General features: G+C 40.8%; 1 protein-coding gene across 1 annotated transcript in view; it reads right to left on the bottom strand.

The window, feature by feature from the left end:
* The window catches only part of KIF26B (kinesin family member 26B), a 302,521-nt gene that overhangs the window by 202,759 nt on the left and 77,457 nt on the right, over positions 1 to 22,305 (bottom strand). The window contains exon 3 of the mRNA XM_075748827.1: positions 8,550 to 9,083. Coding sequence (XP_075604942.1) covers positions 8,550 to 9,083 — 534 coding nt within the window. The remainder of the gene's footprint in view (positions 1 to 8,549; positions 9,084 to 22,305) is intronic.

The raw sequence follows: 22,305 nt of genomic DNA, 5'->3' as shown, positions 1-22,305 counted from the left end.
CCTTGACTTTCTTACAAAGTCATAGATAGTGCAGTAAAAGGTGTAAAAAAAAAATATGCAGAATTCACATCACAGGTGTGTTTTATAATTATCCAGTGACACTGAGCTGCACTCATTGGAGATCAATGCAGCCACAATGAAGTTAGGGAAGCAGAAGTGATTTCATCAAGACTGTTCCAACCTTTAATTCTTTTTCTGTCTTTCCCATTAGCCAAAAGCCTGTGCGTAAATTTAGCCAGCTATATAATAAACACATATATATGCCATTTTCAAAAATTTAAAAAAGAATTAAACAATTTGAAGTAAAGCATGACACGTGCATGTACTTGATTCCAAGACCTGTCACAACAGAAACACCTCACTTGCACTCCCACCCATACAACTAATACCTTGCACTGGTTGCAGCTTAGTCACCCGACGTTCACATCTACCAGTCAGACCTGAGACTATTTTGGCATATAAAACTGAAATCCTCAAATACCTAAATGACACGAATGAAGGTGACTCTTGTGCTCCCCTACAAGGAGGAGCTACAGATGCTCCCGCTGAGATTTGCTAGTGACACACTAGCACAATGAGCACCAACAGCCCCTTGAAAGATGAGAGGTCATTACCTTCCCTTCCCCTTCAACCTCTGGAGGAGTGCTGAATTCAACTGGAGAGGTTAGGTGGGAGTGAAGGATGAAGTGCAAATTTCATTTCTCCTGACAGCAGTTTGTAGATTTTTAAAAAAAGATGGTTTCATTAGCTGGGAGGGGCTTTTTCTCACCCCTGTACAGATATAATCTTTCCTTATTCTTCATAAAATACAGCTAGACACATTCAAAGTTCAAAAGCTGCTGGACAATCAGCCTTCTGCTTTCATTTGTAAAGAGGAGCAGTTCCAACAGACTCTTCAGCATGGGGTCAGACCAGAGGTGTATGGAAAAAGAAAGCTTCCTCCATCCACTGGATAATTATAAAACACACCTGTGATGCGAATTCTGCAATTTCTTTACATCTTTTACTACACTATTACTTGGCAAGAAGGAATCACATTTCAGTTACATCAGCCTCTAGCTATTTATACCTTACTTCCCAGAAGCATAGCATCAAAGAAAAAGGCTTTCCCAATTTATTTTTTGCACAGTAATACTATTCTTCATATTTAAAACCCCAAATCTTTTTCTTAGCAAAATAAAAGGTTAGAACAGGATTTTTTTAAAAGCCAAACAAAAAATATTTATGATTATGGTCCCAAATCTAATCTTATTTCTATGTCCCATTTATGTAAAACAATGTGAGAAACAAATGTCTCAGTCAAGGAGACGATACATTGATTTGTGTCTTCTTTGAGTGGTCCCCCTTGGGAATCTAAGGGGAAATCTCCTAAAAATTTGCTTTCCAATTCTTTTGTCATCCCCTCCTTCCCTTCCACATCTCATTTCGAATGAGTTACCCTCGGTTTTGCACACGTCTGTCTTCTCTCTTCTTGCAGCAGATGTTGACCAATAGCAAGATACAGGAGGAATATCAGCCACAGGGCTGAATCTTTATGCAGCTTTAAAGACCAATACATTTCTCATATGAATGATTCAATGCAAGAGAGTTTTTAGAAGCCATGAATCTTCACACACTTGAGTAGGAAATTAAAAAAAAGAATTCTGAAATGTACAACACTGAAATTGAACTCTGGCAAAGTTGTTGAAGCTGTTGGAAAAGCACTCTTCACTAATCTGTTTACCACAGGCCTCCATCCAAAACACAGCACCAGTCATCTGGTGTCATCTGGTGTTTATCCTTCACCAGGTTCAGGCTCTAATCTAGCCTCCCTCTCCAACTGCCACTCAAGGACCACTTTCAGAATAGAGGGACAAAGAGTCTAAGAGCCCACTAAGTACATCAATATGCTTCTCCCAGTCAGCCCAGTTACACCTGTGCTGGAAAGCCTCAGTGGTAGTTTCAGGAATTCTAGTCCTTTGCTATATATTGGATGTATTTAAAGGCAGCCTTCTCCACAGAATATAAGACATCAATTGCTTTATGCTATATGGAAATTTATCTCTTTTTTTAATCCTAATATCAGAACAAAGGGATTTTTTTATTGCCCACATAAACACATAATCCTTTTATGAATTTTCCTAAGCTCTTGGCCTCAATAGTATTTCCACAGCAATAAGTTCCACAGAACTGTACGTTGCATGAAAAGCATATTTCCTCTTCTCGCTTCCAAATTGGCTGCCTTAAGTTAACTGTCTATGTTTTTGAACTATGAAATAAAGCAGAAGCTGATCATTTTTCTCTCTGGCTCTGTGCCACCTTATGTACAGCATAGGAAACAAAGGGACAATTTTGTGTCAATGTATCTTTTTGTCTTCTCCTTTTCTCCATCCCATCTCCACAGCATTTTTTTCCCCACTGTTAAAACATCTCCCCTCCTCTCAGCTTATACTTTTGTTCAATGATGCAAGCAATTAGCACAGCTACTATTTCAGCAAAGAAACTAGTATCACACGTGGACAAAATCCTTAAGCTACAGAGCAGGGGAGGAAACCAAGACTCTAAATCCTCACTAATTGTGATCTTCTGGCTTTTGCTAATTTACAGGATTAACTCACTCCTCTAACAGTCCACAGATTTCTTCCTCACATCACAGCTGAGTCATGGGGTTTTCATACTCATAGGATAAGCCTACTTAGCTCTTTTCAGTCCATGGGATACGCTTTACCTCTTTCTTCCCTTGGTCACCCCAGTATCATGAAGTGGAAAAGTAATGATTCTAAGGTCATTAAGCCATGCATAAAAATGCCGTAAGAGATCAAATCACACCAGAATAATGCAAAAAAGAAACCCCTCCTACAGTTAACATAGACACCAGTTTTCCCTCTTGATAATATTAGAGAATCAGTATACAACTGGGCTGTTAATTGAGGGGGTGGACAGAAGGAATGAAATATGAATAGCCAACTCCTGTAATATACAAATTGAATGATCAAACAATCATGGCAAAATGTGAGCTGATGACATACACTGACTTTAGTAGGGTCATATCTAATTATTAGTGATGCAGTTTAAAAAGGCTTTTAGTCAGAGGAAAGCTACTTCAGAGATAACTAATGCATGGGGGATGAGGGCAACAGAGATAATTAAGCAGGGATATAATTTCAGTGCCAATGAATTTGTTTGACAATCTGTTTCTTGGCCCAGTCAAACAAACTTTGGAAATAAAATTCCTGCACTTTCAGTCTACAGTCTTACTATAGAGTTACTTTGTTGTTAGAGTCCAGGTCACAGAATGAAAGGAAAAAAACCCATAAGTGCAAGAGTTTGCACACATTTGTTCAGCAGCATCATCATTCATGAGCTCAAAGTAATAGGAACAAAGTTTTCTACTAAGCTCAGGGAGCCACCACACCCAAATGTGGATCTCATACATTCAGTGACTGAACTGCTATTGAAACATAAGCCATCCAAAAAATTCTGGACCAAACCTAACTGCACAAAGGCAAAATACCTCCTGCATTAGGTAGCTCATACTGAATCGTGTGTGGTCACATAAGAACATGATACTAAAAGAGACAGTATACAAATCTCTTTATTGCTGCTAAGATGCTTTAGCAAAATAGACCTGGTGCTAGGAAGCATGGAATAATTATAGAAGACACCTGTTAGTCTACAGATGGAGCAAGTAGCTTGATTTCTGTACCTTACATTATACACTTTAGAAGCTACTTAAATTACCTTGGCACTGTTGTAGCGATCATTAACATTTTAGCTTTATCCTGCTGAACACTTCAAGAAGCAACAGAAGCAGCAGCAAGTGGAAGAGAAATAAATTAGACAGCAGAGACTTGGAAAAAAAGCTTGGAATCAAAATCCTGGATGAAAATACCCCACACGCAGGCATTGGCTCTGTATCTGAACTCTCTGTCTTGTGTCCAACTCTAATCATTACCAGTTTCTTTTTAAAAGCCTGTGCCTGAAAGAACTGATGTGTTATGAGACAGCCGTGACCTAAGTAAACTCCAAACAAATCATTCATCACTGCAAAACTCCTGAACAGGCTGGTACTTTCTCAGAGAACAGTGTTCTTCTAAACACATATTATACATAAAGAGGAAATAGAAAGCACATACTGTAGACTTTCATCAATTATACACAAACAAAGCCTTTGATAACTCTGAATAGGCTTGAGATCATTACGCCCAGGGCCAAGAGGCTCTCAGTAGTTTAAGATCTCCTTTTCCAAACTTTTGGTCAAAAGGGTCTTTTTAAGTGCAGAGGAGAAAGGAACACTTCTTCCTTTAATATCATTATGTTCACAATACCCCTACTCAAATCCTTACATGCACTATCTTTTTCCTTAGCAAATTCAAACTTCACAACCTCAAGGTCTGGAGCAGGAGGTACTCACCCTACCCACAGCCACCTTTTCTGCTACCCATCCTTCCCTTTCATGGCCCACGTTGTTCCTGGAACAGCTGGCCTTTTCCAGTTCTCTGGCTCTTTCTTACCTTCCTGTCACTCAAATCTACCAAAGAAGCTCTGCTAATTTTTTTTTTTTTTTTTTTTTAAATAATCTAAAGATACGAAAAGATTCTTATGCAGATCCAGGAAAGCAACAAGAGGACCAAGGAAACGTTCAACATTTTAAGTTCTGCAGCTCACACCACAAAACAGTTAATATACCAGGTTTTTGCTTTAGATGCACACCAACCTGTGAGGAACCATGCAATTAATTTAAGCTAAAAGAGGGTGCCCATTCTAAAAAGAAACCGCTACGTTGAAATAATGGAGCACTTTTACTCCAGAAAAAAGTGTTTTAGTCCAACTAGTTTAATCTAGTCACTATTTTGAACTCCTTTCCCTTTGAAAGCATTCAATTTTGTACCACATTCTCTATGAAAATTACGCAAAGTAATCATTTCGTCAAGGTATTTGGACTTTTGGCTCCTCCATTAGTATCCCATGCCCAAAGGTTTCCTTTTAGAAGTGCTATGTAATAACCAGTAAGCAACAGAAATGTACTTAACACTGTGGTATCCTGTAATTCACATTAGCAGCTGCACAAATAATTACAGCCCTTCTCAGGTAAAACCTCACCAATTTAAAGGAGTTTTCTCCGAGCAGGAAAGGCTTGAAATCCCTCTGAGTGATAGGGAGATCAACAGAAGCTTTTACAAGTGTTAAAACAGTCTGATCCCCAGGGTATACAAATGCTACCTGCTAATGACTGAAAGAGCACGATTTTCAGACTCTGGATCAAATTCTACTGAATTTTCACTGGTATTTTCCTACATGTATTCAACAGAAAGGCATCACTTTTACCCTGACCAGGTAACCATTTCAGCATTCAGTGTTTATAAGGAGGGTTTTAATGGGCCATGCTTTTTTGTTTAAGATCAATCAAATCCCTTTCCCCACCTCTGATTCCCTGTTTTGTAGCAGGACCACTTACCAGCAAAATTTGATTTTGCCCCTTACAGAAAACAACATCAGCTGTTCATTTGTGAGCCAGGCCTGGAGGACATCACAGGTTTTTAGAACCAGATCTTTGTTTCTGTCTAGTCAAGGGGTCGCTAACTATGGAATCACATAAAACAGGGCCAGTGGGGACTGATTGCATCATCTACACCATCTCCTAATCTCCAGATGGGACCAGTTTTGCCTAAACAATTCTTAGCAGCTATTTCTCTGACTTATTCTTAGGCAACTCCGTTGATGAGCCCCCAAATGCCTCCATAAAATTATTAGAAAGTTTCTTTTACTTCTGACATGTGTCTCCAGTTAAAGACAGTATTACTACTATTCTTCAGACTTTAAACATGTAATACATTACTAAATCAGGTAGTGTATAAATTCATATTTGTTTTACTTCAGATAGCAATTACTTTTTCTGCAAAAATAGTTGAATAGTGGCATGTCATTTAAGACTTGCCCTACACTACTGTAGCAGCTAAGCCCTACAATATCACAACATTCACTTTATTATTTTGTTTTGTTTTTCTACCAGAACTGAAAACAAAGTTGTAATTCACTCCCCACAACAAGGTTCTAATTTTAGGCAGTCTGGAGAAGAAGATCCTAGGAAGGGAGCAACATCCTAGGACTTGCAATAGTAGGGATATTTTTTGGTGCCTGAAATTGCCACGAGTCAATTCTGAGCCACAGACTGTCACTTCCAAACTAATGTTTTCTCTTTTTAGTGATACTTCGAGGAAGAAAACACGGTCAGTTTTCAAGGTACTCAACCATTTCTGTCAAGTTATCTAGACTGTCTAACAACAGCTAATTTACAATGGGAGGTGTCTACAACAGACGCCATTAAGTCTAGAGCCATGAGACTGACTTCTCCCTGGACATCAATTTAACAAGATTATGATGTAGAAGGGTACTGTACCTCTCTGTGTGAAGTGCAAGGCTTTTTATCCCACGAAATTATTTTCTATTCCTCTTAGCTAATACACAGTGAGGTTTTTCTAATCACTGTTCTTAAGGGAAGGCAAGAAAATTTAATTAATATGTAGACATTTGCAAGTAAGTAGCTAGTGCCTCTGTTTTTAATTCACTTTCAAATCAAGAAGGGTTCTAATTAAGATGAGATAACGGATTCATCTTCGTAGTGCTCTTCCCCAACTGTAAGTGTATAACAAAAAATATATTTATATGGGAGAGCGATCTAAAATGTTCAGAAAATGTGTAGCAAATAAGATTAGTTTCTGTACATAAAAGCAGAAAAAGCAAAGCTTGCATCTTCTTACTACTTCAAATTACAAATAAATTACTTTTCAAAGTTTTTCTTCTTACTTGACTAATTCCCAGTCAGATACAGATACTACATAACCAAACACTAAAATCCTTTCAACATGTTTAAAGACAAAAGCCATCATTATTATTCCTTGACTGGACAGTTAAATGCGACACTTGAGTAAAGTGAGAATTTTAACACTTGAAGGTGGAATCTTAAAGAGAATATAAAACTTACTGTAAACACAGGCCATCACAGACCAACATTACTAGGTTTGTTTGGGGTTTTTTGTTTGTCTGGGATTTATCATCTGGTTTTTGTTTATCTGGTTGGTTTCATTGAGGTTTTTTGGGGGATGTGTCTTTTCTATTTCAAGGATATTGAAAGGAGAGAGAATTAATAGGGAACAGTCCTTAATCTAACTGGAGCCAAACTAAGGATCAGTCTGGAAAGTTTTGAATATTAGATTCTCCTTACTGAATATTTTTAAGACAAGATGAACATTATTAAAAAGTAAACAAAACCCACATTTTCATAGAAGATGAACCTAAAAGATTGTGAATGCAATAAAACTGAACTGATTTTCCTAATACAAATAGTAATTATTCAGTTTTCCTAATGTGTGTTCTTTGTTTAGTTTTTTTTTTCTTAGATGAAACTATGATCACATACTGACCTGCCCAAATGTCATTCAGGTTCACCAGAGCATAAATCCACAAAACTATAAAGTCACATATTTTCCAGATAAAATAACTGTAGTTCACTTCTGGTTTTACCAAGTCATCTTTTCTGCATGACAATATGTTAATGCTTATGAATAACATCACTTTTTTCTGGCTGTAATATCAGTTACACATACTGATAAATGTTAAATATTAATTTAGGGATCTATCTTGCAATCTGTTCATAACTTAGTAGAAAGACCAATTTCCAAAGATATTTGTATGCCTAAGGAAGTCAGCAGGGATGGCTGAGAGAACTCAGAAAGAATAGGCTAGCTTCGCAATCTGCAAGTGCTTGTGCACTCTGAAAATCCCACCACCTGCAGCTAAGTTGGTTGGAAAGCCTACCTGCGGTCATAAAAGCCCCTACTGTGCCAGATAGTGTGGATGGGTTCTACAGGTACCTATGGGTGCTGCGTACCAGAAAGCACCAGGCCAAAGAGGAGGAAAAGAACGTGCTGAGAAGTGCATGAAAATCTCCCTAGAACCGCTAAGCTCTAGAGACTAGTGGACCCGTTGAATCCATGAGAAGCTGATAAATATCAAAGCACCAAGAATCAGTTGAATCTGCAGAAGGCCACAAGCACACACAAGCATCAATAAGAATGTATGTAACTCAGAATACATCAACGAAGGTAGTGCCTGCTATCTGGAGACAAACACCATAGGATCATATGCATGCATGATGAACCAAAAAACCTTCTGGGTACTTCCTGAATACCAATCCAGAAGTCACTAGTGCTGCTTTCCACCTGTGAGTAAACAAGTGTGGTTGGCTTCCAGCTGTTGCTCCAACCAAGTATTATGAGCATGAGTGAGAACTGAGGGAATAATTATCTGCTACTAAAAACAAAAGCTTGGTTCTATTATTAGTAACAGCTGAATTAATAAAAGGTGTTCTAATTAATACTGGTTGTGATCTGTGCATCCCCCAACTCAGTTCCCTATCAGGGAAATAGGAATTTATAGCACTCCTTGTTGTGGTGCTCCCTGTTATGAATGGCTCTACTTCCACCCAACAGGAGCAAGCACTGTTAACATGCCCATGCAAGCTTCAATGGGAAGAAAATGAACACATTTTGTTATTTTAAAATACGTACTTGGTAGGGATATAAAGTGATGCCATTTGTTCTTGACAAAGACCAGGTGCCGTCAAGGTACTGATGAGCCTGGATAGCCACAGAGTTGAGAACGTTACCGTTGCTGGGGCTGGTGGCCATTTGAAAGCTGACCTTGGCTTGGTGTCCAGGAGAGCCATTTTTCTTCTCCACCCCATTGGCAATTCCTAGACTGTTGGGTTTTCCACTGTGTTTGTTGGCAACAAAGCCTGTATAATTAGATGTAGCATACGGAGCAGGCACGTATGCCCAGTCCCTGGGCTGCAGACTGCCCATGTGCCGGGGACTCACTAACGTGGGGATATTGGAGAGAGGTGGGGGAGAGCCTGGTGAGGCATCATAATGTTCTGAGTTGGCAGCTTGCTCTAAGGTCAGCACCATCTGAATGGCCTCTTGCTTCAACTGGTTCAGGTGTGTGGCACAAACGTCACATCTGTTGTCCTTCTCGTTCCATGCCTTACGAATGGTATTGGGAACCTGGAGTTTGTCATGAATCACCGAAGAGAAGCCTGGGTCCTAAAAAATCAAACAGAGAAGGGGGGGACAGGAGAGAAATGTTTAACCATGGTCACCACAGTGAAACATTATTACTGCTGATTGTGCATTTCAAAAGCCAATTTGTGAGATAAGCTTAGAATGCAAACAAAGGCCATTAGATACAGTCAACATATGCCAGCAGCAGAGCTGAACAAAAATGAGAAACTAGATTGTGTTAGAAAGAAAAAATTATTTTACTTTTACTGATAAGTGGCAAATATTATAATTCCACCGCAAGCTTCAATGCATGGCAGAGAGAATGAATTAGCCTGCTTCACATCACTGCACCTAATTTCTGGCTTGAATGAAATCTCCTCTTAGTTACACAGGTGAGATCAAGAGCAACTCCACTAAAACCAGTGGGCTTGTAGCAAGGTTCACAAGTCCATCTACTCATCACTGCCAGCTTTTGCTACTCAGAAAATACAGGAAATACTCTGCAACAAAAATGTAAAATTTCAAAGCCTGCCTGTAAAGAAAAAGTGAAAAAAACAGAGGTACCACTACCCTCCCAAAATTCTTTTCAGAATTCAAAACATATGGATATTTCATAAAGTTTTCAAGAGCTTTTTAGCATTTCATTTACCAAGAATACACTTTTCAGCCAGAAACGAAACCTTCTGTGTTAATGAAATGTTCTATCACTCTTTTCGTTATCTGCTGATAATGTAAAATAAAACAATAATTTTGTTTAAAAAATAGAACATGTATAGGGTCAATAACTTGTAAAGAATAATTTTTTTCTTGGAAAGCATAGTTTTGGTGCAAAACCACATGATCAGGTGTAAAACCTCTTGCCTCATATCCTTACCTCATGGGTAGATCTTTGACTGTCAGTGGTGCTCTCCACAGAGCAATATGCCACCCTGATCTGACTGCAGTCATAGAATGCTGACCTAAATTGCAAAGTGCTTCAGTAAGTTGTGAAGTCAAACAACAGTCTTAGCAGGGGCTTATCACCAAACCCGCCTAGTTCTTACAGTATCGTGCAGTTTTAGAAATGCACAGCAATGATGCGCGTGACGCAGAGCAATGACAGTTATGTGATGGAAATATTTCTGGAAATTTCACACCACATTTTTGTGGTCTTACAGACCAGGCAGGGCAGACTTCACCTTCCCCTGCTTAAGTTTTGGAGACTTATTGGTGGATTTTCTTATGACTACTCAAAAAGATTTACAATCAGATTTTTTTTTTCCTCTTTATGGCTTTAGCAGCAAACTGAAATCAGACTGGAAGGGGGGGAGGGGGAATCACACAAATAGACACCACCCTTATCAAGCGATTTGATGAACCCCATGCCATCCAAGATAGACAAATTTCGTGTCTTGAGAGTTTGGCTGTGCTGAGAAAGAATGGGTACGGGATATAATATAGGGAGGGAGATAATTCATTAGTAGAGGGTCGTATTCATTATGATCCGTCTTTATTATATACTCAAGCATTTTATTTTCACTGTTTAACTACCGTGAACAGCTCCTCAGCATGCAGTGATTAATTGATTCATAAATCATGGCGCCTCTTTATGCACAGCAGCAAAAGAGCAGTTCTAGCCCCAGAAGCCCAAGAGAGTCATATAAGCTGATGGGAAACAACAGGAGGCCGAGATCTGATCAAGGCTCAAGCTGGTCATTTCTATTCTATGCACAAAGGGGGTCAGCGCATCAAAGTGTGTCAGGAAGGCAGGAACTGGATTCTGCACCAACCCTCCCCCCTTAACCTTTGGGAAAGGGACTGGTGGAAATCAGGGGGAAAAAACAGGATGCAAAAGATGTCAAATCTTATTTTCCATTCCAGACCATAACTAGGTCAACAGATCACATCAGATATAGGTACCCCATCCATGATGCCAGGTATGTGGGAAAAGGACTCTATTTTTACCATAATGAGCTAGACAAAGCTACCTATACAGCTGAAGTGAGGTGTGAGTCTTCTTTCCAGGCTGCTCCACATCAGTCCAGGAAAAATCCTCACCAGCTCTTCCCTCAGCTAGCTAATGCCATGCCACAGAGCTAGTTGCTGTTCTTTGAAAGTTAACTTCTCTTAGGCAACTGGGCTTGAACCCAGGTAATTATATACAACATTCAGATCCAGCAGTGGTTCAACGTGGAAATTCCTGGATACTATGATAAATATTCCAAGGAAATAAAGCCTTCTCTAAAGTAAGCAAATGTCAGCATGATATAAATATTCAAGTAGCATACCAACTTTAAAGAGTGCTGGACAGCAGTGAATTCAGCTTCATCTCAGTGTTAAAACAAACATCAGATCATTCTCTGATACAACAATAAACAGAGAGAGAGGGAGGGAGGGAAGAAGGAAGGCTGTTCCTCTTCAGGAGCAGAAAGGAGGAAAACACGCACAACCTGAATTGATTACTCCCAAGATTGGCCCTACTAATCTATCAGACTCTACTAGATGGATAGCTCAACACTGAATCCAAGTCTGGAATATGAAACAGAAAAGCCTACAGGACAGCAAATAAATTTGGAGGAACTTGGGTTCCAGAAACACATTAGTCACATTTTGTTCTCAAAACAAAACGGATAGAGCCTAAAAAGAGAGTTTACTTTCTTGTTCTGCACTGGACAGCCCCACTATAATTGCACGGAAGAGTCGGCTGACGGGCTCGCAACACGTTTAGCAGGAATGAGGCCAAAGCTGGACAAGTCACTACACCCGTGCTTGAATAGCAGGGAAATGCAGCTACACGGCACTTTCTGCTTCAGTATTTCATCTGCAAGCAATCATCTACATATATTCCCCTGTCCAATAAACAGTACCTCATCCCATAGGCATAACACTATCTTGTCCCGCATGAAATAGTGACGGGCAAGCCTCACTAGATAAGCGCTTGAGCTAGCTGCACTAAGCAGCAGGAGTTGGAAAGGTTATACTCACTACCGAAACTTGTGAGGTCTAAGAAACTCCACACACCCTGGCATGAGAGCAGATTTGCTTGTGAAGTTTGAGGTTGACACTGGAAATACCATTTATATTTTGGCACTGATTTCCAGTCCTGACAGAACAAAGCACAGTGACACAGAAAACTGAAACAGAACTTTAAAAATCACAAAAGAGTTTGGTTTGAGTTTAGGGCAAAGGTTCACGATGGTTTCTCTTATTGCTGTAATGGTTCACCCATCTTTAGTATAAACAGCATTACTATAAACTCCTGTTCCTATAATAAACAAGTGAAGGCGTGTAAGAGGTCTGAAAGCTTTAGGAGATCAGTCACAACGCAGACCATAAATGCACAAGGCGAGCAGTGAACTGAAAAGAGTGCACACAGGGCTTTCGTGCGAGGAGCCTTTTCCCATTACCTTTGAGTTTTCAAGCTCAAATAAACACCAGTTCCAGCTATATTTAGTTGTTCATCTTCACCACTGTAACCAGCTAGTAATTAATCCCTCATCTTTGGTCCTGAACTAAAAACTCAAATAGGAAAGACAGAAGAGGGAAGGAAGTTTTGCATTTTAGAGATCCATCACAGACAGGTATGCTGAGGAATTCTTACTCTACCCAGTGGAAACGTACCCAGTGAACAGGCAGTAGTTAAGAAACACTGAAGTACACAGACAGCTGTACCAGGGTAAATGCAGTCCTGACCTCATGGAGGAGGACGAACAGCACTACTATATGATCATGTAAGGTAATGCAGAAGCATCCTCCTCTCTTTCATTTCCCTTCATAAATCCGTACCTTGCTGTATAGTTTTCATGATGCTTTAACGCCATCACTAAGAAAGCAGACTACAAAGAGAATAATCCTTTCCTTCCTGCTACCCAGCTTGTGCCCATCGTTCTCAGAGAGAGCAAACAACCACTTTCAGCATGAAGCACAGTTTATTTTATGAAGCACACTTAGACAAAGCTCACAAGAGGACATGATAAAAGCAGGCAGAGCTCAACTGGTGGACAGAGAGGTAGGCAAGAAATAGGATGAGTAATTTGCACTTTTACATGTTACATGGAACCTAGCTGATCATAGATTCATATGCAAATACCTGATAGGCATACTACTTTTTTGCAAACATATGGTAGGCAGACGCTAATATAGGACATAGTCTAAAATTTTGTCCACAACTGTATTTGATTTGGTCAACTATAGCCTACACAAGTTAGACATTGTAACCTTATATCATTACTCTACCTCAGTGAAAACTCATCTATACAATGGATCTCAAGACCTTCTTATCAAATTGTGTTCTTCAACACCGATGTTATTCATTTCTCTTCAGGGAAAACAAATCAGTCAATACTAACTAAATGACAGGGGTCAGCTTCTCCTTGAAGATGGTCACAGAAGACTTATGGAGTTCATGGAATCACAGAATGGTTTGGGTTGGAAGGGACCTTAACGATCATCTAGTTCCGACCGCCCTGCCACGGGCAGGGATACCCTCCACTAGACCACGTTGCCCAAAGCCCCACCCAACCTGGCCTTGAACACTTCCAGGGATGAGGCAGCCACAACTTCTCTGGGCAACCTGTGCCAGTGCCTCACCACACTCACAGGGAAGAATTTCTTCCCGATATCTAACCTAAATCGACCCTCCTCCAGTTTAAAATCATTACTCCTTGTCCCATCACTACATGCCCTTGTAAACAGTCCCTCTCCAGCTTTCCTGTAGCCCCTTTAGGTACTGGAAGGCTGCTTTTGTTCTTTTGTTTCTGAAAGGATCCAGGCAGCAGTGACTACTGGTATGTAATCCATCATGCAAGGTGAGGGGAGAAGCAGGGGAAAGCAATGATCAAAGTTCTGCCCAGGAAGAAGTGTGTTTTCCAGACTCTCACTCTCCACAGGCGGGGAGTAAAAGAACTAATTAAGAAACATTAGTAGGAGGGAAGCCTTAACCCTGATAAAAAACACATGTTTTTCCATGACTGTGCAAACATCTCTGCTCTAAACACAATCCTGTTAGTTCATGGTTGGTTTCTATTCAGGGGGAAAAAAAAAAAAAATCTCTTCTGTTCTCCTTTCTCTCTTGAGGGTGTATTTTCCAGCCCAATAAAGAGATTATACTTGTAAATTTACTTTCCAGAGGCACTTGGGCTATTTTCCAAGTGTGTCTGCACCCTAACTTAAACATATCCTATCATCTTCTAGGCTACATTTCAGAGATTTGCTGTTTTCAGCATTCCAGAGCCCCAAGAGTTGAAAAATAGCTCCTCACTGTTACAATGGCACTACTTCTGTTAAAGCAAAAGTATGTTCAAATAAACTGAAGTCAATGGGAGTTTTTCCCTCAAATAAGCATGACAGGGTACACACTATGGCTATAAATTAGTAGCACTGTACCATCAAACTGAGCTGGGAACCCTGGAACCCTTTGCTATGTAAAGACTCAATCATCTGAATTATCTAAGGTGGCAGGATCTCCGCTAGCACAAGCAGTGTTTTGTAAGTAAAAGCTAAAGTTGCACATGTGCAAGACCAAGGGTACATTGAGGTGGCCTCCCTTTTTCTATTGCTCTGTACACAGCAACTGACACCTTCTCTGGATGAGACCACACTGCCTTACACAGTCACAGAAGATTTCCCTCACGTCCAACATGTATTCTTTATATAAGCCATCCATTACTACTCCTAGCTGAGCAAATGTAACTATCTCATCTCCTTTGCTAGAAAAGGAGAACACATTTCCCTCTTGTCCTTCTGAAACTCTCTCCCTTCCCCAGCAGGAACATCCCCCTCGTAAGCACTGTTACTACATCTTGGGGAGAGGACAGAGGATGCAATCCTGAACTGGAGAGCTGTAAGTAGGGAACTTGGGCAAAAGGAGAGACAGAGGTCATGAGGAAAGCATAGTGGAATAAGTAAGAGCCTTTTTACATTAGCCTGTTTCCATGTAAAGTCTTACCAACTGCAGTAAAAACCTCTGCAGTGTTATCATATCCCACTTCTGTAACTATTATTATTTTTGTCCCTCAAACTTGAAGAACTGCTTTCTGCTGCTGACTTGAGCCTTCACTTTCAAAAGGGCCACAAGAGTGCTCCCTGTCCTACAGTCGCTATCTCCAGAACACATCTGGGGGACCAATTCTTTTCTGGGAAGGGGTGGGGGGAAGGAAAAATGAAATCTTAATCCTGTCTGGTGTAGCCCTCACACAACATTACTATTTTCAAGGTGTTTTTCTTGAGCTGGCAAATACTACTGACATTTGGACTTTTATAGTTTAACATTTGTCAGTATAAACCAGCCACTCTGCAGCCAGAAAAATGTGCTCCTTTGGTTTAAGCTCTCTGTTTTCTTATCTGAAAGAGACAGAAAGTCCGAGCAAGGCTCACCTTACAAACTTGCAGCAGTAGGAAGCAGAAAAGAGAAAACCCTGGAAAAATAGGAGGATTAAAAATGAGGAGGCGGGACAGAAGAAGGGGAAAAACAAAAAGTATTTTCTAATTGCTCCACAGATTGGCTTACGACTCTGACAATGGATCAGCACTGACGGACTTACAGCTGTACACATCTGGCACACAGGTGTTTGTATTGGCATTTGATAGCGAAACAGCAGCCAGATTTTTAATTGGGCTGGGAAGAAGAGATGAAATAGCAGCAGGAAAATCTAAATATACATTCAGTGGTGCAAATCCAAGCCTTGCCCAAGGAGCTCTGCTATGCAGTTGTCTAGAGCTCTGCAACCCAGACTGAATCTGCAGCCACAGCAGGCACAGGGTATCGTGGAGGGAAGCTGCTTCTACAGCTATGTGGTAGACAAACTCAGCTGCTGCCAAAGGGGCAGAATTTGTCAGCACCCTTTTTATAGTACAAAGAATAAAACAAGCACAGAATTGCAGAAGCCTCATCACTTGTGCTGGAAAAAGCAGCAGCTCCATTCTCTCTTCCTTGCTTTGTATTTTCCTGCCTGAACATTGAAGGATTGCATTTGCTTTCTTAGCCACCAGAGCACACTATGAGCTTGTGTTCAACTGATTATTCACCTTGACCCCCTAGTATTTTTCTGCATCATTGCTATAAGCAGTCTCATGTCCTGCACGCAACCCAGACGTATCACAGATGCATTTTTGTTCAAGTTTCCAGTCACCACACAGAACTCGGTTGCTATTGCAGCCTCTTCACTCAACTGGGGGTGGACTAGAAATTTCACCTAACTATTGTTTGAGGTGTTTCCAAGAGCTTATGAACAGTTACCTTTATCAACCAAATGTGTAGTCTTACTCATCACCAATGTGGCAAATGTGATACTACTATTTATTTTTTTTGTAAAATCCTTCTGATTGCCTTTCAAAATGAAACTGTTCTTTATTGTTGATATCCTGTTACTCACCCTTTCAAACCCATCCGGGATAAGCATGAAGCATGACTGACCTATGATTACATGGGCCAGACCTGTTAAAATACTGGAATAACATTAGTTTTCCTTTGATCCTTTCAAACTTCCCCATTATTCCAAGCTTTGATAAGCATCACATCAACAGATCACTTGAACCTCTGAGTAACCAGGCTACAGTAGCAATTACTGTTCTGACACCTCCACATTTTCAAAAGTTTAGCTTGCTTTTCCTGTGAGAAGAGCATTACAGCTCTTTGATGAATGCCAGCACTGAGCTACTATTGACACTGTAACCAGTGATTTCTCAAACAGCTGTCATACCTGAAGAATGGTAACTAAACATCACAAGTGTGAAGGTCAGGACAGTGTTTGTGACACCTATATACTTACTGTTCTCCTGATTTATAAAGGGGTTTGTAGCAAGCTGAAACCTCTTGTAACTGCTTTTCAAACACGACAATCATATCCCTTTTACTTTAGGCAAACAATCATTAGAAAAATTATTGTGGTTTTTATTTCATAACTTCACATTTTCAAAAGAGCTATTCAGTATGTAATATTTTTTATCAAATCTGTTCAGCTTCAGCACAGCTACAACTGACATCAGAGAATCAAAAACTTCGTCCTATTCAGCTTACTTTTGTATCCTGATTTTTTTAAACCATTTCTGCATGCTCCCTTTTATGCTTTTCTCTCCACTCTAAGAAACACCAGTATCTTTAAATTGCATGCAAGGTCACTGTTTTGGAGCAGGGGAAAAAAAAAAAAAAAAAAAGAAAAAATAGATCGATACAGGTTATCAGTGGCTTTTACAATGGGTAAAGAGCTTTGCCTTTATATGTTCAATCTTCCTTTTGTTTTGTTGTGGTTTTTAATTCACTCGGCTTTTGGAAACAATTTTACTAATTTCTGCACACTGAGGTTCCAACCTGGTTCAGCAGAGCTACCTTTCGTTCGTCTTGGATATGCTCTCCTCAAGCAACGCTCATTCAGGATCTCTTCTCTGGTTTCTTTTCTGCCACTATTAGATTTTCCACCCTTCTCAACTTGACTGGAGAAGGGTTGGGAAGGTCAAGGATATGGATTGACTAGAATAAGGGCATTGCAAGCCTTAGTACAGCACTAATTATGGTCAGTTAAAACCTGAAGAGTTTTACTGCAGTTTAACAAAGCCATTTGAAATTCACACTAAATTTACTTTCTTTCATGCCCTTGAATATGAAAACACTAGGCAACCCAAGTAATCTTAATCTTAGCAAAAACGCAAGTAAAAGTAAAATCCTGCCCACTTTATTCAAATCAGATGAAGCTTATCTGTGTGCCATCTAGGAAACTGAGAACAAATACTGTTCCTGGGAAAGTATATCACAAAGACAACAGTTGCTTCATAGTAATAATGAAGTCTCTCCCATGCACATTCACAGTCAGAGGCACATGAAAAATTGAAATGTATTTGCCTCTTCCCTGTGTTCCCATTCTGCATTAGATAGATAACACTGTTAAAAACATGTAATTTGGAAATAGGAGCAATGCAGAGCATTCCAAGCTACATACAAAGCTGTTCTTATCACTTGGCGGCAGTCACATCTCACACTAGGTATTGACTGGGGATTTCCACCAGCTTTTTTAATCCCAGGTGAACTGAAAAACAAGCACCTCAACCTCTGCAGAACTCTTACCTGCCTTCTTTAGGAGCTACTTCCTTCATGTGAATGCACCCAGGATCAAGCAAGCGGGCAGTGTGAAAGCTGACGGGTTTGTTAAAACCATGGAGAACAGTCCCAGAACACTGCGCAACCCTTGAGGTTGAATGGAAAGAAGATGAGATGCCTACTCGAAGTCGATGGTGCAAATTGGGGTGAGAGGGTGGGTTGGGAATGATGACATGGGACAAAGGAGAGGGAGAGGAGAAATCAAGGCAGAGAAAGGATTTTTTTTTTTTTCCAACTAATTTCTAATACAAATAATGTGAAGGTCTACTGATGGGGTTAGCAAAGATAGGGAAATGCTGACCTAGAAGGAAGATCACAACATCTCTATTAATGTGCTGTATGCCACCCTGCTTTCCCAAAAGACTTTATGCTGTGTTTCAGGTGGACAAAAGTTGCCTAAGAGCATCCTGTAAGCAGCTCTGAGGTTTGACAGCACCTGTCTGAAACATTATCTTTGACACATACCAGGCCTGCAGCAGGCTGCTGCTTTAAATAGTAGCTACATACCAGGTGCTGACAGCCACTTGCTCCACAGGCAGCTAATGTCCCCTGCTGTCCAGCCACACAGGCTCTCACAGTCTCACTTCACTCTGCTAAACCTTTCCTCCTCAGTAACATTTCGCCTGTTATTTACCACCTCCTTCTCACTCCAAGCCATTCACCCACAGAAGGGCTGCTCTACTTCCTCCTGCCTCGGGATTCTTCAAACTTGTCATGTCCAAGATCAGACTACATTTCAGTGACTCAGTTTCTTGGAAATCCCCTTTTTCCCCTCAGAGAAGGAAAATGCACCACCATCCTGTTCCTTCCCTGCCAGCAATAGAGTGTCCGTGCTCCCTCCCCTGGTTTGCCCAGCCTTCTGCCGGCCAGCCCCAGGCTCACCAGGCTTATCAGGTGCACAGCTCCCAAACCCAGCTGATACCCTTTGACCCTTCTCCTGCCCCTCAGCCACGTCACCCCACCTCACTCTATGCACTAATCCTAGGCTTTAGGATAATTGATACCATACTTACCACTTTGGATGTGTATGACATTACTTACTATTTTTATTAACACTTGGTTTTGTTTTTATTAATAACGTGAACTGAGAAAAGAAAATTCCCAGTGCAACCCATTGAAATTTTATTCCGACAGTTTTACGTTATCTCAGGGTGGGTTACGCTTGCTTGTGAAAACTCCTTCAAGCTTTGAGGTAATACCAGACAGTAACCAGATACGGTTTTGTATTTACAGCTGTTTCCATTGACATAGTTATATTAAGACCTTGTTAACAATCTAATTATCAAATTGTCTAATTATGGGCTTGCTTAGTGTCTTTTGTGCACATGGAATCACTTGTAATTACTGCCTGTGATCCCTGGAACCCCTAAAACGAGATGTAACCTATCAAAGACTTTCTTTGGAAGTGAAATTTGTATATGTAAATACACTTCTCTCTCTAGAATTCTATCACTCCTGATGCCCCCATATTCTACACATTTCTCATGTACAATAGTGTAGATATATTTACCATTTATATGCTTGTACAAAAATATTGGAGACATATAAAACAAACAAAAATGCACCACAAAAGTTAAATATCTTTCTCTTAGAGGGTGCTGAGTGCTCCCAACCTCCATACAGTCAAAGAAATCTAAGAGTATTAGGGCAGCCATGAAAGAACATTTATTCCACCTAGTATACAGGGCAGGAAGCAGGAGCACACCGCAGCTTTTCAGCTGGGAATAATTTCAGGAGCAAAGTTGTTTGCAGGTTTCCACTCCAGTTGCAAGATCTGCTTATGTTTGGTTAGCACGGTATAAATATTTGGGGTATGCAAAGGGGAGAAAGAAGAAAAAACAAGATCCCAAAAAAACCTCATGAAAGTAACAAGGCTCTGCCAGCTCTCAGTGGGAACAGAATTACACTGTCGCAACTGTCTCACATACAGGATGGGGATAAACTGCAGCGCATGGGACACCTTTCTGCCAGGCAGAGCTCTGTGTTCCAGCCTTGGGGCAGTTGCACTGTTTAACTATGCCAACACAGCTCAAGTGGTAGAATGTGTGTTATGACAAGCCCGTAACACACAGCTTTTTTCTTGTAAGTCTGCTGCAAATGTACCCACTAAATTTCATTAGACTGTGTGTGACTTTCTATATAAACTATAAACTAATCTGTACACTTCAGCATATGCTTCAGCTCCAATTCAGCAGACTCTGTCTGCATCTACTGAGGCGGGATTGCACAGGATTTGGTATTTTGTGCCAAGAACAGGTGACAGAGACTGGGTTTGAGGGGCTGGTGAGTGCAGGAGGATGTGTGGGGAAGATAAGCTGTGGTTGGGATGGAAACTGTCAGGTTGCTGAATGTGGCCTTACATGAGAAAGCTCCAACTCCACTCACTGGGACTTTTGCAGATACTAAGGGACCTGTCTTTGGCCACTCCCTCGCAAGGTGATCCAGAAGGCAACCTACCACACCAGCACTGCCTCAAGCTGACACAGCTGCGTGATGCAAGCCTGCCCTGAGGGAAGGTACTGGCTTGAGTCCAGAGGCTGATGGGTCAGTTGGTGATGTGAGCATAGCAGAAACCTTCACAGATCTGAAGCCAACTGCAGCTGGTATGGAGTACGATTCTGTGGGCCATGGTCAGCCCCCTGGGAACGCTGCTGCTTCTGAACGCTTACAGCCAGGAGCAAGCAACATGGTCTAAAACATTTACCACTGCACCTCTCCAGGCTGGTAAATGCTCTATTTTAATACGTATCTTTACAGTCAGATCTGTGACATTAGGGGAGCTTTGGAGTATAGCTAATAACCTCCCAAACTCAAGAAGAGGCATCATTTCAGTTCAGGACTATTGGGTTTGTTCAAAAGTACTCACACTGTGCAACTCCCCCCAGGCTGTCACAGCCTCCACAGCCTGTATCCCATCCTCCGCACCTTCACAAAATCCCAAGCAATTCAAATGGTGGAGGATGCAACTGGGCTCAGTTGGAAAGAGTTCTCACCAAGGTCTCAATGGAAGCATTCAGAGCTGAAGGAGGCCAAGCACTCCCTTCCCTGCATCCATTCATTGCAAACAGAAGCCTCAAGCCCTTGCTGTGGGACCACAGGGGACAGGCGCATAATGAGCCCTCACTGCCAAACAGCACGATGTTGCTGGCCCCCCATGACACCGATCTACAAGTGTGGGCTAAAAACACGCCTCCCCCACTCTCACCCCAGCTCACGTTCTGTCCTGAATAAGCTGACTGCTGACAAGCTCAAGAGGGGATCAGCCTCTTGACTTGTGTGGTCTGATGAAGGCTAAGATTACAAATCTTTTTCCAAATAGTCCCCAAGTGAGCCACGAAAAAAAAAAAAGAAAGGGAGGAGGAGGGAGAAAAAGCTTCTAGTAGAGCCTGGTAACATTAGCCAACCTCAAACCAAAATACAATGTTCCTCAGGTTACAGTGTCAGCTGAAAAGCTGTCTAACCAGTGGGGAGGAGAATGGATTTTCAACCTTTGTAAAGATTAAAGACACTGATCATGACTTCAGACTAATACAGGGCTCCTTATGTACCCAGTCACAGCATAATCAATAGGGAAATGGCAATAGCATCTGAAAGGATGAAGTATTTGTTCCAGAGGTAGCCACCGCCACTACAGCACACCTCTTGAAATCCACCGAATAAGGCTACCTACCCTCTCCCTCTACCCAAGGGCATCTCCTGCAATTATCTACAGAGCAACCCTCTAAACTCAGGTTCCGGGTTCTCTGCTACTGATTCAGCTCTATAGATTCAGAAATCAAACTCAATTTAAGAAAACTTACACATACCTCCTTAAACAAAAATTATTTACTATCTGTAGTGTGACCCAGTGGCCTCTTAAAACACCTTGTAAGAATTTCAGCAACCACTGATTAAGTAAACACGTTCTAAAATCTACATACCTGCATAATTCATGCAACCAGAAAAAAATCTACTTTGTTATTTATTGACAGACAAGCTGAAATCTGAATTTGGATTTAAAAGAAGAAAAAAAGAATAGTGTCAACATCATCCCGGAAAGACGCTTCAAGGAAAATGGTGCAGGGAAGAGGGAAACAAGGAGTTGTTATTATACTGGCTTAAATTTATTTTTGTCTGAATAGCTGAAAGCCATATATCCAAAAAGAAAAGAAATTGTGAGATAGAAATCTCTCCCACCACTGCATTACCTTATTT

This window comes from Balearica regulorum, chromosome 3 (genome assembly GCF_011004875.1).
Source record: "Balearica regulorum gibbericeps isolate bBalReg1 chromosome 3, bBalReg1.pri, whole genome shotgun sequence".
Taxonomy (NCBI): domain Eukaryota; kingdom Metazoa; phylum Chordata; class Aves; order Gruiformes; family Gruidae; genus Balearica; species Balearica regulorum.
The sequence above is the reverse complement of the archived record's forward strand: the minus strand, read 5'-3'. Positions and strand labels throughout refer to the sequence as shown.